A 17,789-nucleotide genomic window follows, 5' to 3' on the forward strand; every position below is an offset into this window, starting at 1 on the left:
ATGAGGACGAATGTCCTCCATAGTACCATCATGGTTTCCTTATCTCTAGTTCTGAATGTTCTCAGGCTCCATCCAGCCAGTTGTCTGCACTTTGTTGCCATCCTGGTAATGTACACTTGGAAAGAGGTATCATCCCTCATGTCGATATCCAGGTCCCCTCACTGATTTACGCTCTGGGATTGTAATTCCCTATGGACTAGTATACCCTGTAGGTTTCATATTCAGTTTTGGACGCTGGTAGCGCAGGGCCTGGAGGTTTTCAGCATTAAACTGCATATTATTATTCTCAGTGCATCCAACTCCTGCTGCAGATGTGCAACATCGTTAGGGTTCTATATTTTCTGCAAGACTTTCATTTCGTCTGCATAGCTTGCAAGGGTGGCTCTCTGGGCACTTGCGGGCATATCTGAGAGGGCCACTATGAAAAGCAGTGGTCCCAAGACAGTGCCCTGTGGAACACCGCTCACTATTTGTGTTTTCATTGAGGTGGCTCCATTGGCCACTACTGCCTGACTTCTATGTTTCAGAAAGTCATCTAACCACTCTCCAAGTTTTGCAGCTATGTCGAGATCACGCAGTTTGTGGCATATCATACCATGATCCACCTTGTCAAAAGCTTTTGGAAAATCAAGGTATATCACGTCCACATTTGAGTTTATGATTAACTGCCTTAACACCCAGTCATAATGTTGTAAGAATTGAGTCAGACAGCTTCTACCTGGTCGAAAGTCATGCTAGGTACCACTCAGCAAGTTATTTTCTTCAAGGAATGCGATTAGTTTCCCTTTGACTATCCGTTCTATGATTTTGCTAATGTGTGAAGTCGGAGAGATAGGCTTAAAGTTTTTGGCATCTGCTCTGCTTCCCCCTTTATCGTTTGGGAATATTATTCCTTCCTTCAGCTTGTTTGGCAGTCAGCCATTTGCAAGAAAGCTCTAGAAGAGAATCTGGAAGGGTTTTGCCAGGGCACACTTACATGATTTGAGGAGGATTGCTGGGAAACCATCAGGACCAGCAGTTGAGTTTGAGTCCACCTCATCTATGTCTAATATTATATCTTCTTCGCTAATGTCGATGTACTACATAGTAACTGCCTCACTAGTTATAGGTGAGGCGGCAAAGAAGTCCACTGGTTCGTTCACTTGTCTGTATACCAATGGGGTGGTAAAGACACTTTAGAACTGGTCTTTCCGTACCTCACTGACCTTGGTTGGACTGTCTGTGAGGGAGCCATCGTTTTGGAAGAGGGGTCCTATCTTGCAGCGTACTGAGGCTGTTTCTTTCGCGTAATGAAAGAAGGCCTTTGGGTTTGACTTAAGGTATTTTTATAACCTAGGTTCCTTTGTCTGCTCTCTCCCTCACATGGGATTGTTGCAACCTTTTCTCAATCTCCATCAGTGTTGCTTTTAGGCGGGACTTTTCGCTACTTTTGGGATGCTGGTTGAATCGATTTGCAACCTTCGTCCTTCGTCTCATGAGGATCTTCCTCTCCCTTGGAATCCTGTTCCCATTTGTTTTGGCCTTGTACTCTGGGATATATTTCTGACATATGGCTTGCACAACAGACATGAAACATTCTAGTTTCATGCCAATGTCAGGTGTGGAGAGACATTTCGGCCAGTCCTGTCTGGGGATCTCATTTTGGATCGATTTCCAGTCTGCTTAGTAGAAGTTCAGACTGGAGAGATTTCGGGTGCTTCCTTTACGCTGTATGTCTCTGGCTGCTTTCGGCCCAAACCTAGACAGCTCTATTATGTTGTGATCCGAGACTAATGTCGGCGTCACTCTCACATCATGAACGATATCCATATTGTTCCTGAATCAGAGATCCAAAATGTTATTCGCCCTAGTTGGTCTGAGTACAGCTTGCTCCATGAATAGGGCATTGGTGAGGTTGAGCACGGACTCCACCTGTGATTGCTTGCAATGAGTCATTCCTGAGAGCATGAGACCTTCGGGCCATTTGACGTTGGGGAAGTTGAATTAATGGGGGTACAAGGATTAGATTTATTTAAGGCTACTATAAAATAATAATAATAATAATAATAATAATAATAATGATAATAATAACAATAACAATAATAAAATGATCAGTTAGGGTAGAGCATCATAGAAAAGGAATAAAAACAGCCTAAACACTAAAAACCATAATAAAATATCCATACCATATTAACTTCAGTAGCAAGTATTTATAAGAAATGTATAATAATTTAAGTATTAAGAGCTAAAAATTGTTAATTAACTTATTTAGCTTATTATAATCAGGAGTGAAACTCGGTATTGGTTAAAAGAATAATTGTTGTTAAAAGGACATTACTAATCATATACTAATAGGCGCAGGAGTGGCTGTGTGGTAAGTAGCTTGCTAACCAACCACATGGTTTCGGGTTCAGTCCCACTGCGTGGCATCTTGGGCACGTGTCTTCTGCTATAGCCCCGGGCCGACCAATGCCTTGTGAGTGGATTTGGTAGACGGAAACTGAAAGAAGCCCGTCGTATATATGTATATATATATATATATATATATGTGTGTGTGTGTGTGTGTGTGTGTGTGTCTGTGATTGTCCCCCCAGCATTGCTTGACAACCGATGCTGGTGTGTTTACGTCCCCGTCACTTAGCGGTTCGGCAAAAGAGACCGATAGAATAAGTACTGGGCTTACAAAGAATAAGTCCCGGGGTTGATTTGCTCGACTAAAGGCGGTGCTCCAGCATGGCCGCAGTCAAATGACTGAAACAAGTAAAAGAGTAAAAGAGTAATATTAAATTAAGAGGTATAATATAGATTTCAAAAGTTATTTGTGTTAATCCAAAAATGATATTACAGTTTCTTAGGGGTACTTAATAAGAAGCGATGTTTGTATAAAACCAATATAAATACCAAAATTTATGCCTTCTACTGCATATTTCATGTACCCAGAGTTTAGCAGTGTGTCGAGTAGCATTCATTTTAAGAATCTGTGGAAATCTGTGAGGTGGCATAATATGAGATTCGTTACTACCAACTCTTAAAACCAACGGTGTACATCACTCTAGAGACATCAAAAAAATCTGCATATAACCATCTACCATTCCTCCTGTTAGATGCTTGGTCTTGGCCAAAGTTTTTATCACCAGAGAACAACTAAAGCATGCCATGATAGTGATGGTTTCTAATCTTGTTAAGTAACCGCTTGGCAGGTCAAACGGTTTTCCTGTGTCTTTGCAGACAGTAATTGGTCCCTTCTCAAAAAATACAACTTTTATTGAATGCCCTCGTGCACCCCACTTCTGAGAGTACCCTTCAGCTCCTGAACTTCTTTAGTGATGTTCCCTATGGTTTTCTGGGGGTCATAATCGATAATGTTTTAATTCTCTTCGATAAATTTCGGGGTCCTTTCAGTATCTAAACATTTAGAACGGGTTGCCCCTCTCTTTTATACAGTTGAAAGACTCCCGTCAGAGGCATCTAATTCCTTTCGAATTTCATTTATAAAAGATCTTGCAGCATTTAGAAAGTTGGCAATTTCTAAATCGCTGTGTTCCACAAACCTAGCATCAATGAGTGCATGTCTTTTCATTTATCTGCAGCGGGAGATCAGACAAAAATAAAAGCATTTTAACTGAGAGTAGTATACTGACAATCAAGTGTCCTCGAATAATCCTTATAGACTGTATGTGTGCATGTGTATGTACAGACACACACATACATACATGCATGTATACATACATACATACACACATATAAATATACATTCACACACACATAGAGGTTCAGGCATGGCTGTGTGGTAAGAAGTATGCTTTCCAAACATGGTTCCGAGTTCATTCCCACTGCGTGGCACCTTGGGCAAGTGTCTTCTACTAAAGCCTCAGGCTGACCAAAGCCTTGTGAGTGGATTTGGTAGACAGAACCTGAAAGAAGCCCGCCGTATATAAATATATATATACACATACATACATACATACATACATACATACATACATACATACATATATATAATATAAATAATTTATATGTATGTATATATATATATATATGTATATATATATATATACATAGAAGTAAATATATGGCACAACGAAGTACCGATATTTACTGGAAATAGCGAACGTAATAATACGACGCTAATGTATAGCTTCACCGAGTATGTACTAGCAAAAATGCTTGAGTGCAACAAACTTGAAAAAAATTGTCTTGCCTCCAGGAAGAACATCTGAAAGATGAAATACCTAGAAAAGGATAATGTGGGACCGGAGCCGGTTTCGGATTTTTCAAGATATGCCTGCACACATATACTTGATCTATCTTCAGCCAAACATATACCACGGCAACATTTCAGATGTTACCACATTAATGCCAATACACTCGACTGAAACGCCAAAACGCTAACAGAACGAGAACGGTGAAGAAGTTTCAATAAAATTAGTAATGCAATACGAGAGTATTGCCTTTCCAGTAAAGAATAGCCCGTGAGGGAAAATTATACATAGAAGTAATATATGGCACAACGAAGTACCGATATTTACTGGAAATAGCGAACGTAATAATACGACGCTAATGTATAGCTTCACCGAGTATGTACTAGCAAAAATGCTTGAGTGCAACAAACTTGAAAAAAATTGTCTTGCCTCCAGGAAGAACATCTGAAAGATGAAATACCTAGAAAAGGATAATGTGGGACCGGAGCCGGTTTCGGATTTTTCAAGATATGCCTGCACACATATACTTGATCTATCTTCAGCCAAACATATACCACGGCAACATTTCAGATGTTACCACATTAATGCCAATACACTCGACTGAAACGCCAAAACGCTAACAGAACGAGAACGGTGAAGAAGTTTCAATAAAATTAGTAATGCAATACGAGAGTATTGCCTTTCCAGTAAAGAATAGCCCGTGAGGGAAAATTATACATAGAAGTAAATATATGACACAACGAAGTACCGATATTTACTGGAAATAGCGAACGTAATAATACGACGCTAATGTATAGCTTCACCGCGTATGTACTAGTAAAAATGCGTGAGTGCAACAAACTTGAAAAAAATTGTCTTACCTCCAGGAAGAACATCTGAAAGATGAAATACCTAGAAAAGGATAATGTGGGACCGTTCTGTTAGCGTTTTGGCGTTTCAGTTGAGTGTATTGGCATTAATGTGGTAACATCTGAAATGTTGTCGTGGTATATGTTTGGCTGATGAAGATAGATCAAGTATATGTGTGCAGGCATATCTTGAAAAATCTGAAACCGGCTCCGGTCCCACATTATCCTTTTCTAGGTATTTCATCTTTCAGATGTTCTCCCTGGAGGTAAGACAATTTTTTTCAAGTTTGTTGCACTCACGCATTTTTGCTAGTACATACGCGGTGAAGCTATACATTAGCGTCGTATTATTACGTTCGCTATTTCCAGTAAATATCGGTACTTCGTTGTGCCATATATTTACTTCTATGTATAATTTTCCCTCACGGGCTATTCTTTACTGGAAAGGCAATACTCTCGTATTGCATTACTAATTTTATATATATATATATATATATATATAAGATAAACTTACTTGGAAATGGATGCGTGGCATTCAATCAAATAATATTCCTCTTCCTACCACTCCCCTCCTCTCCGCCTCTCCCCTCCCCTCCTCCTTCTCCTCCTCTCCCCTCCTTCTCCTTCTCATCCTCTCCCTCCTCTCCTTCTTTTCCTCCTCCTCTCTCCCCTCCCCTCCCCTCTCTTCTCTCCCCTTCTCACTCTCCCCACAACCCTCACTCTACCCCAACCCCCAGCCGAAACCACATCCCACATGGGCTTTCCCCACTCTCGACCCCCCACCTCAACACAACATCATACCACACTACACTACACCATACATTACACATCACAACACCCCACCCACAGCACACCGCCTACACACCCATCCCCACATCTTTACACCTACACATACATACACATATCACAACACAACACACCACCCACACACCCATCCCCATATCTCCACACCCACACATACATACATACATACACACGTCCAGACCATCAGCCCTCTTTCACACGCACATACATACTCTCTTCTACACACACGCACCTTTGTGTTGGGGCCACCTTCGTTTTGAAAGTCACTTGACCCTGTTATCTCCCCTACTGTCCCTCTAGTGTCTAACGTCTGACCTCTGACCTCTGACCTCTGCTTGAAGTCAGAACGCCATGATAGATCGTTAGCTCCTACACACATTTTTTCTCTCTCCTAGTTTCTCTCCTTGTATTTTTTTCTGTGCATCTTTCTGTCGAAGAGCGTAGGCTCGAAACGTAAAAGACTTTTTCTATTTCTATTCCTGAGCGCCATACTAATACATTTGTTTCTTTGTACTCCACCTGCCTTCGTCTTTTGTTTATTATCGTAAACCTTCCCGTTATATATATATATATATATATAATATATATATATATATATATATATATATATATATATATATATATATATATATATATTATATATATATAATTTTAATCCAAACGGGAAAACAAAAAAACAACAACAGTGGAACAATTACAGTATTATTATTAATAGGCGCTCAGGAAATATGGAAGCAGGAAGGTATGACGTTTCGAGCGGAGCTCTTCGTCGGAAACATAAAGAAGGAAGAGAGAGGAAAGAAAGATCCCAAAGTGGGCAACAGGAGATGGAGAAAAAAACGACTGGTGTTTACGAAGTACACATGGTGAAAGGCGGAAGTTTACGATAACAAGAGCAAAGTAGGTTTTTAAAGCCAAAAGAGTGGAGACAGGGTTGGTAACGCAACAGATGTGTGTGTATGTGTGAGTGTGTGCGTGTGCGTGTGTGTATGTGTGTGTGAGGCGAGATAAAAAAACAAAAAATATATGTATGTGTTAGTGTGTGCGTCTGTGTGTAGGCGTGTGAGGTAGGGCGAGACTGTAGTAGGCATAGTAGACAGTGGTCAGTAGTAAGAAAATGAAGGAAGGAGGAAGGGAGGGAGGGGAAGGGGTGGGGCGTATGTAGCGTGCCAGCGTGTGTTGAGTAGTAGTGTGTGTGTGTGTCCAGTGTCGTGGTAGTATTAATGGCGAGTAGATTTGAATGTGTGTAAGAGTAATGTATATATTTAAGCAATGTGTGTGTGTGAGTGGGTGTGTGTATGTGTGCGCGTGTGTGTAACAAAAAAGGGGGGGTTAAGGAAAAAGGACTCCAGCTGAGGGGAACATGGAAGAGTGGTCCCGCGGAGACGGGCGTGGGAGAACCCAGCGACAGGCGACGGTCCCAGGAACGAGCGGGGGTCTCGTCGGGTCCAAGAGCGACGTGCATGCAGCGCGTATGCGTGCGCGAACCGGCGCAAGCGCGTGTGTGCGCGCACCTGCGAGTATGCGCGTAAGTATGTATGTGTGTGGATGTGTGAGTGTGTCTGTGTGTATGTCTGGGTGTCAGTGTGTCCGATGAATGTATGTGAGTATGTGTGTATATATGTGTGTGCATAGATGTATGTCCGTGTGTGTGTGTGTGTGTATGTGTATGAGTGTGTATGTATGTACGTGTGGGTGTGTGGAAGTGTGTGTATGTGCATGTGTGTGCGCGTACATACAGGTGTGTGAGTGAGTGTGTGTGTGTGTGTGTATGTATGTGTGAGTGTGTATGTATGTGTGTGTAGGATGCATGTATGTGTATGGGTGTATGTATGTGTGTATGTATGTATGTGTACGTGCGTGTGTGTGTGTGTGTGTGCGTGTAGGTGTGCGCGTGTGCATGCATGCATGCATGTGCGTATGTGTGTGTGTGCATGTGTGTGGGTATATATGTATGTGCGTATATGTGTGTGTATGTGCGTACATGTGTGTGTGTGTATGCATGTGTGTGTATGTAGGTGTGTAGGCGTGTGTGTATAGGTGTATGTATGTAAGTATGTATGGGTGTGTCCGTGTATGTGTGTGTATGTATGTGTGTGTATGTAGGTGTGGGCGTGTGTATATAGGTGTATGTATGTATGTCTATATATATATATATATATATATATATATATATATATATAAGTATATATATATATATATATATAAGTATATATATTATATATATTAATATATATATATATATATATATAATATATATATATATATATATATATATATATATAAGTATATATATATATATATATAAAATATTATTTGAGACAAAACCACTATTTTGCAAAACAAACAAGGAAAGACTTAATCAATACATAAAATTTAATAAATAGTCAATATATATATATAGTTAATCCAAACATGAGCAAAGAGAAAACACAATAACGCGAGGACGTGGAACAAGTATAGTGTTATTGGACGCTCAGGAAAAGAAAGAAAGAAGGAGCATTTAACGTTTCGTGCGGAGCTCTTCGTCAGAAATATAGAAAAAAGGAAAAGTCCAATGAAGGGAAGATGGAGAAAGAAATCGCCAACGATACACACGCGGTAGGCGTAGGAGTCGCTGTGTGATAAGTAGCTTGCTTACCAACCATATGCTTCCGGGTTCAATCTCACTGCGTGACACCTTGGGCAAGTATCTTCTCACTATAGCCTCGGGCCGATCAAAGCCTTGTGAGTGGATTTGGTGGACGGAAACTGAAAGAAGCATGTCGTACATATGTATATATATATGTGTGTGTGTGTGTGTGTGTGTGTGTGTGTATGTGTATGTGTGTGTGTGTGTCTGTCTGGCTGTCTGTCTGTGTGTGTTTTTGTGTCTGTGTTTGTCCCCCCAACATCGCTTGACAACCGATGCTGGTGTGTTTACTTACCCGTAACTTAGCGGTTCGGCAAAAGAGACCGATAGAATAAGTACTAAGCTTACAAAGAATAAGGGGTAGATTTGCTCGGCTAAAGGCGGTGCTCCAGCATGGCCACAGTCAAATGACTGAAACAAGTAAAAGAGTACATATATATATATATATATAACATTATTGGTGAATTGAAGAAATGGAGCTGAACGCAGATTGAACAGAAATCGTTTTATTTCATTCTACACGTGTTTCGAAAGGCACAAATTACCAAAATCCGATTGAATAATGGGACCATATTGTGTCTTTCTCTTCAGGAAGAAAAAAGGAAATCCGTTGGAAACACAAAAACAGAACAGAGGCGGAGCAAAAAACAAATCGAACTGTGCTCCTAAGAGCCCATGGCGAAACTGTTTATCAGTGTATGTTGAGAACCGGTGGCTGAAGAATTCAACGGGTCAGGCATCGGTCAATCATGTGGGTGAGGGTGTATAGATGTTCTTTGTGACCGAGAATAAAGTTCTGACTATTTAAGGAATATTGGATGTTTTATAAGGGGCGAGAAAAAATCTACTTAGAGACGTGTGTGTGTGTATACTGTTCTATATATGTGTGTGTTGGCGTAGGGGTAGAAAACATTTTTTCTGTACGTGTGTGCGTTTGATCGTTCGGCTGTCAGTGGCTACTGCCGTGATAACCGTTGGATGGCAGAAAGAAAAAAAAAAAAAATAAAAAAAAAAAAAAATATATATATATTATGTTTTATGTGTGTGTGTGTTCATCTGAGCCTGCCTTGTCAGCGGGGGGTTTCCTTGACAAGGCAGGCTCAGATGAACACACACACATAAAACATAATATATATATATTTTTTTATTTTTTTATTTTTTTTTTTTTTTTTCTTTCTGCCATCCAACGGTTATCACGGCAGTAGCCACTGACAGCCGAACGATCAAACGCACACACGTACAGAAAAAATGTTTTCTACCCCTACGCCAACACACACATATATAGAACAGTATACACACACACACGTCTCTAAGTAGATTTTTTCTCGCCCCTTATAAAACATCCAATATTCCTTAAATAGTCAGAACTTTATTCTCGGTCACAAAGAACATCTATACACCCTCACCCACATGATTGACCGATGCCTGACCCGTTGAATTCTTCAGCCACCGGTTCTCAACATACACTGATAAACAGTTTCGCCATGGGCTCTTAGGAGCACAGTTCGATTTGTTTTTTGCTCCGCCTCTGTTCTGTTTTTGTGTTTCCAACGGATTTCCTTTTTTCTTCCTGAAGAGAAAGACACAATATGGTCCCATTATTCAATCGGATTTTGGTAATTTGTGCCTTTCGAAACACGTGTAGAATGAAATAAAACGATTTCTGTTCAATCTGCGTTCAGCTCCATTTCTTCAATTCACCAATAATGTTTTAATTTCAATTATCCGCACCAACGCACGGTTGCAACGCCAGATGGTTGTACCTCCAACCGTGCTGTTTACTGCTGTGATTTTTGCTACTAAGGTATCGGTTAAACTTTTGATTAATCTACTACAAGATTATTCATCTTTCTATTTCACATTATATATATATATATATATTTACAATTTATCTTTTACTTGCTTCAGTCATTAGACTGCGGTCATTCTGGGACACATATATATTTATGTGTGTATCTTTGTGTCTGTGTTTGTCCACCCACCATCACTTGACAACCGATGTCGGTGTGTTTACGTGCCCGTAACCTAGCAGTTCGGCTAAGGGACCAATAGAACAAGCACTAGGCTTACAAATAGTAAGTCCTGGTGTCGATTTCCCCGATTTAAAAAAAAAAAACTTTTAAGGGCTTTGTCAATGACTAAAGCAAGTAAAAGAATAAAAGAATATATATACACAATGTATTAGAAACCGGTGTACAAAAGAATTGAAATCAAAGAAATCTAAGTCACTAGATAAAGAATAGCTTACAATTACACAATTGTTGATTGTTTCATTCAGGGAGGTAAGCTCTGCTATATTAACGTGTGACTTACCAGTAAAACTAATACTAGATGATGATGGCAATATATACAGCTTTGGCCAAAAGTATTAGGCCACCCCCAATATTTCGGGGTTCTGCTATCTTAATGAAATTCGTGCACATAGTAGATTATGATATATTTCACAATATACATTAGTTTTAATATCTGGCTGACCCTCCCTTAGCATCAGTTACTGCTTTTATACAGTTAGGCATTGAATCAACTAGTCTCTTGTAGGTGCTAGGAGCAATTTTACTCCGTTCTTCTCTCAACTTTTGGTACAAATACTCTTTATTTTTAATCGTTGTGTTCCTGATAGCTTCACCAAACATTTCCCATAGTTGTTCGATCGGATTTAGATCGGGACTTTGAGCTGGCCAGTCCATGGGAAGAATACCCTGTGTCTCAAACCATTAATGAGTATTCTTTGCTGCATGACATGCACCGTTGTCCTGTTGAAAGATAACACTGTTTTTCGACACTCTTGGATGCAATTTAGCAATTGATGGCTCTAAAACATCTGATAACATAGAAACATAGGTAGCTGAATTCATCCTTCCCTGACATAAAAGCATTTCTCCTAGTCCTGCGGCAAACATGCAAGCCCACACCATGATAGAACCACCCTTATGTTTTACAGTTGGTACCAGACATTCAGCCCTAAATGCTTCCGCGACTCTGCAACGCACAAGAGTTGCACTAGATGTACCGAAAACCTGAGTAAAAACTTGAACAATAGTATTAGCTTTATGTTGGATTATTTTTTGTATATTTTGGGCAACAAGCCAGTTACATTAAGTTTATATGTTGATTGAATACATGTACTATCTTAGCCCATAGTTACTTTCATCAGACCATATGACTTTTGACCATCGCTCACTGGTTCAATTTGAGTGGTTTTTGGCCCACTGAAGATGTTTTTCCATATTCGCTTCAGAAACCCACTGCTTCTTCCTGGCTTTGCAGCCTTTTCAGACAGTACTCTACAAGCATTCTACTAACAGTTCTGGATGACATTTGTGAAGTACTAGCCTTGTTGAAGTCCGCACAGAGCTCTGACAATGTTTTTCTTCTGTTTCTGAGCGACTGGCGGACGGTAGATAATACCGTGATGACATTTTCTTGTATGTCTTGTATGTATGTCTTGGATGTAACGCAAGAGTAATAACATTTTCGGATTTCTCCCAGCTACAGAGCATCTTAGTTAAATTCCTTCTCTTCTCTCCAGATTTTCCTCCAGAAGGAGTCTATGCCTTCTCGTGAAGGAGCTTCTGTGATATTTACTGCTCCTCCTCCTACTGTCTTTGTATACTGCTGCCTGGTTGCGGTTAAAGTTTTTGTTTATTGTTCTTCTCTCAGTTATTCTCTTTTGATGTCTGAGTTTTTCACTGACAGCTTTTAGCTCCTGCTTTAGGGTAATCAGTTTGCAAGTGTGTGTCCCCTTTTTGCTGTCTCCAAACATCATTTCTATCTTCTTCTTTATTTTCTGTTGGTGGGACGCGTAGTGATTTGCTTGTTTGTTTGCAATAAGCATCATTACATGACTGATGGTCTTCCGTAAACCAGTTAGCTTTTTCTCTATCTTCAAAACCCATAATGGTACTTTCTTTGTTATTTCGGTTTTGTCTACTTTTTTAATATCATTCAAGTACTGTTTTACAGTAGTAGCCAGCGCATATAGACTGGCGTTAACTTGGCAGTATGTGGGTTCATCACACTGTTGTAAATACTCATCACCAACTTTGTTATCAGCTTTTAATACCGTATCTGGCATTTTTTCTTACTTTGGTAGAGAGTACTCTCTCTTTGAGAGAGTCCTTCAAAGCCAAAGTTATTTTTCTCGGAAAATTTCAGTAAGGGCACATTTCACCGGCATATAATCCTGACTACTACTACTACTACTACTACTACTACTACTACTACTGCTGCTGCTGCTGCTGCTGCTACTGCTACTACTACTACTACTACTACTACTACTACTACTACTACTACTACTACTACTTCTACTCCAATAATCGTTGCGGTTGTGCCTGCTATTTGCCATGGTCATAGTAGGGGGACAGTGGTCAGTTATTTGAGCCAGTAATGTAGTTTGGCTGACAGGCACTATGGAAGCTGTTGAAATGTCGCTAGCTGCGAAACCACGTTGTAGTTTTATGTCATTTACGCTTTCGTTTTTGTTTATAGAGTTGGGAAGAAGGTTAATTTTCGATTTTTAATAAAGTTACAATTACTAACCTTCTTTCTATGTTCTACAAATGTTGCTTGTTGGCCTAGTTGCTTCGCAGTAAAAGGATTTGATTCTGGATGCAGATCATCCCAATATGATTTCAATCGATTCATATAGCCAACAGCAGGGTTTTATTTCGCTTTTTCGTAGCAATTAAATATATCGTTATTCAGTTCATAATTCCAAGAGAAATGAGTTTTATAGTTATGGTTTCTTCTATAACTACAGCTAGAAAGAAATTGTTTACCTGTTGAGCTGTTGTTTTCCTTCTGTTCCTCGATTGTGTTGTTGATGTTTTGTCCAGCCATGTTGTTTGTAATAACTCTCTGCATGCTAAATTCAAGTTTCAGTCGAAAATCACTACGGTCGTAAATAAAAGGCTCCCTCAGTTAATTTATCTGAAGATTAACCATATTTAAGAAGGCTGATAGTTGTGGCTCCAAAGTTGGAGATAGTATTTATTGTATTGGGTTGTCCGGAAAGTTCGTGCCGATTTTTAAAGGAAAGGAAAAGGTCAATAAATACTTGCCATTACATTTTTAATCAACCAAATATGAAACATTTTGTTGCACAATGTGTCTCCATCTTTCCTTTACCTTGAAAATACCCTCTTCCCAGAATTAAGGTGGTTTATGGCAAAGAATTCATCAAGGTATCTTTTTACGCCATCTAAGGAATTGAAATTTTTACCATTAAGACTATTCTGCAGAGACCTGAATAAGTGGAAATCAGAAGGAGCAATATCTGGTGAATATGGAGGGTGGGGTAATATATCCCGGCCGAGCTACAGCAATTTTTGTCTGGTTCCCAAAGCATCAAGTGCCGAAAATGAACTTATCTTCGATTTTAAAGAGTTACATAATTAACACAGGTTATAGGAACATAAATCTTCTTCCACGAAAAGATAGCTTAAACTGTGCTCTAAATGGAGGTGTAGTCAAATACTTTTTCATGGATTTAACCATGTTCTAAAATAAGTCGAAAGGTAAGCTACTATAAATCGGCACGAACTTTCCGGACAACCCAATATTTTCGATAGTCTTCTACGCCAAATACGCGACTTGTCGCTTCGAATGAATGAATGAATGAATGTATTATCCCTGCTGTAAATGTTCTGTTTACTTGCTGGTTCAACTACTCGTAATATTATCTCTCCCAACGATTGGTTTTTACAGTTTTGTTAAATTACTCAAACCCAATTTTTGAAAAGGACATAGTAGGGAATTCACGGTCACTATCGGCTGCACATTTGTTACAGAAGTTGTTTAGATATAAGAGTCTTCAAAAATGATACAGGGAAATAATTTTCTGTGACGAGTGAAGTAATCAAACATTTCGGATTCTTCTTCTTCTTGTCTATCACTTTCCTTAATAAATTAAAACTCTAAAAGCCTATATTTCAGAAAGCTTTTTATCTATATGTTGTGTTCAGTTAATATATACCTCTAAAGCATCTGGCGAACTGAAATCACATGTCGGATTTTACATCTGGATAAAGCATTTTTAAAAGGCAAGTGAACATCTTGCATCCTTGATAATTAACCTTCCTTGATAATTATGTATATAATTAGGTAATAAATATACACCGTAAATAATATAAATAACAAACGAAAGAGATGAAGACATTGAGCTTAAGAAGACAATAGATTAATTCATGCGAGATAATTTTATTTCAGTAAAATAAAAAAATTTTTTAAAAAAAGAAAGAAAGAAAAGTAATTTCGGAAAAGCTTGTTAACATGTCGGTATTTCGTTCGGATAATTAACCATCAATGCGTCTTTTCTACAAACATTTGGCAAAGTAAAACTGCAAAAATAACAAAATATAAATTTCAGTCAATGAACTTGGATAATGTATAACGATGCAAGACAATAACATATATACACTCATATTTTTCACCCACCGTCAGCTCTGCCGAAGTAAACCTATCATCATATGTAATTCCAGTTAAAAACACCTGGATTTGTTGTACGTATAGTGTATCTAAACGTAAAACATTACCCACAGTCTCTATTTCTGTTTAAGACTGTAGCATGTGATATCTAACTGCAATTTACAGCAAGTTCAGTGACATTGTAGAAACTTCTTTGTTGGCTCGTTATGTTTAAATATTTACACAATTCGGTAGTTATCGCGTATTCGAGATACAAACAATTGTGTGAGAGAATCGTCTGACAACAAATTTCATAATCTCGACAGTAATCTAGGATTATATCTTGGCCATTTTACCTATGAAGCTAATGTAATCAGCGGTGAAAGATATAACAGTTAAGTTAATCACAGTTTAACTTCGAGAGAGTTATTGGATTTGAATTTGTAAAATGCTGGCGTTCCTGGCCTTGCACTGAATGAAACTTCCCCTAATAACAAGAGTTAAATTGTTGCTTGCGTATTTCAAAGTAGCTAAAAAAAACTACATAAGCCAATTACTAATTTTATTTTATATTTAGCAGATTCACAAATGCTGACCATTATTTTATAGCTCATCTCCTCTATGTTCAATACAGGTAAAGCTCGTTTCTACGTTATGGCTTCCATAAAAATACTAAAAATTTGTAAATGTTTTCTAAATGTTTTATTATATTGAATTTGACAGCTAATAGTAATATCTTGATTAATAATGCAGTGAATTGCAAACAGTTATTTCAACTAAAGTTCATAAGGCTGGTAATCTATAGAGCCATTTTAATGTTAAAATGAATTACTCTTAAACCTCGAAGAATCCATTGAGAGCCAATGTTAATCTTTGTTTTCATGACGTTAAATGGATGAGAAACACTTATTGAGGGCCACTATATGATAAGATATGTGAGGTGCATTCTAGAAGCTTAGAGACTTTTTTCTTGAGGAGAGGCAGTTAAACTGTTCTAGATTATTGTAGAATCTATTGTTCTAGATTATTGTAGAAGGATGTAACATCCTACTAAACACCGCTTGCCACAGCCGACTAGTTTTTAGAGTGCAGTGAAGATATGAAGGCGGTTTGGAAGCTGACTAAGCAATAAAATTTTGTGTTAAACTGGGCAAAAATGATACAGAAACTTAAGAGATGCTCTTGGCTGTTTATGGATTGACTTGTATAAGCCGAACAAGGGGTTAGACAAATCAAATTCACTGAGAAGTTAATGATAATCCCCTTTTTCGACGCCAAGGGCATAATTTACATGCAATGGGTCCCTTCTGGTCAGACGGTCAATAAAGAGTACCTTGTAAAAGCTCTAAGGAAATTCAGGAAGAGATTTCGTCGCAAAAGGCCAGAGAACCTGCACCAGTTCACAACTCCATCGTGGTAAGAAATTACTTGAGAGAGATGGGTATCAGAACTGTCCTTCACCCTCCCTCGCTACTATCCAGATCCTATTCCCTGTGACTTTTGCTCGTTCCTTAAGCCGAAGAAGATCGATGAGGCTGTGAAATGGGTCCTAAACACCTTCACTTAGTAGGAATTCCACAGGGTCTTCGCAAAATGACTGGAGCACTACAACGAGTGCATGTTGTACTTCTTTGAAATTAATAAATGTCTTTCCTGAAAAAGTCTCAAAACTTTTGGAATGCATCTTGTATTTTCCTGAGAGCTAGGGAAACTGAGGCATGACAGTGAAAGCAGCACATGTGTTGAAGGTAGGAAATTTTCTTTAATTTTCTATGATATTTGAATGTATCATCAACTGCAGATCAGTTTGTAAAATAACAGAAAACAAATTACTGGTACAAACAGCAACAGTTTAAATTTTCTATGAGAAAAAGTTATGTAGAGAAAGTTGCCTTTCATTGTTTCTTTATTTTATAGATATAAGAGACAAAAGGCTTATTGCCATTTTCTGTAAATTATCAATATTGCACTAATCTGAGTGAAATTTGAAAAAAAAAAGCAAATATGAATAAAAACTCAAATATGAAGAAAGCTTCAAATTTTAAGAATTATACTCACGTTTTTCATACGACCAACAAAGTTGCTCATATTGGACATATTTCCAGCACCAATTGCACACTGGTGCCTGTCGACTTTGCCTAAAGGAGAAATACATGAATATGAGAAATATATTATTTCCTATACACGAAGAGAAAACTGTAAGTGATGGGACAATTAACGAGATTTTACACGGGCATTAGTGCTGAGGTAAGTTATTCTATTCTAAAACTCCCCAAGTGAAGTTACGTTAAATATTTTAGTTTAGATACAGAACGCTGCTAGGGCCCAGCTTTACAATACTGCGCCTTTTTCACCTGTCAGGCATTACATTCGTTTCACATGAAAAGACTGTTTTCTTTATTTTGACAGAAGGAACGAGGCGCATATCCTTGAAGAATTTTAGTCAAACGAATCAACCCTAGTACTAATTCTTTTAATGACTGGTATTTATTCTATCAGCCATTTTTGTGAAACCGCTAAGTTATGGCGGCATAAACATAACAACATCGGTTGTCGAGCGGTGGTGGGGGACAAACACAGACACAAAGTCTCAGTATTCATACACTTTGTCACCTCACTTCTCACACCCCCAACACACGCACATGCAAACATACATACACACGCATATATGCATACATATGTACACACGCATTCACACACACTCATACATACGCACACACAGCAACGCCAAAACACACACACTTATAACAGCGCATCACCACCAAATCTTAATCCTGCTGCTAAACTCCACTCATGTAAGCACAAAAACACATCCACACAGATACTACATCACACGCACATACAGAAGCCCTTTTCGAATTCTCCTGCCTTGAAGAATTACTTTACTTTGAATTTACTGGTGTAAAATGGCATAGATAT

The 17,789-nt window shown here is 38.6% G+C and overlaps 1 protein-coding gene across 3 annotated transcripts in view; it reads right to left on the bottom strand.

Annotated features, from left to right (window-relative positions):
- Positions 1–14,643: 14,643 nt before the first annotated feature.
- The window catches only part of LOC118765988 (asparagine-rich protein-like), a 35,923-nt gene continuing 32,777 nt past the window's right edge, over positions 14,644–17,789 (bottom strand). For all 3 annotated transcript variants that reach the window (XM_036508974.1, XM_036508973.1, XM_036508975.1), the window contains 2 exons: positions 16,929–17,008; positions 14,644–14,803 (listed from right to left, as the gene is read on the bottom strand). In XM_036508974.1, coding sequence (XP_036364867.1) covers positions 14,780–14,803; positions 16,929–17,008 — 104 coding nt within the window. In that variant the 3' untranslated portion in view covers positions 14,644–14,779. The remainder of the gene's footprint in view (positions 14,804–16,928; positions 17,009–17,789) is intronic.

This window comes from Octopus sinensis, linkage group LG14 (genome assembly GCF_006345805.1).
Source record: "Octopus sinensis linkage group LG14, ASM634580v1, whole genome shotgun sequence".
NCBI classification, from domain to species: Eukaryota; Metazoa; Mollusca; class Cephalopoda; order Octopoda; family Octopodidae; genus Octopus; species Octopus sinensis.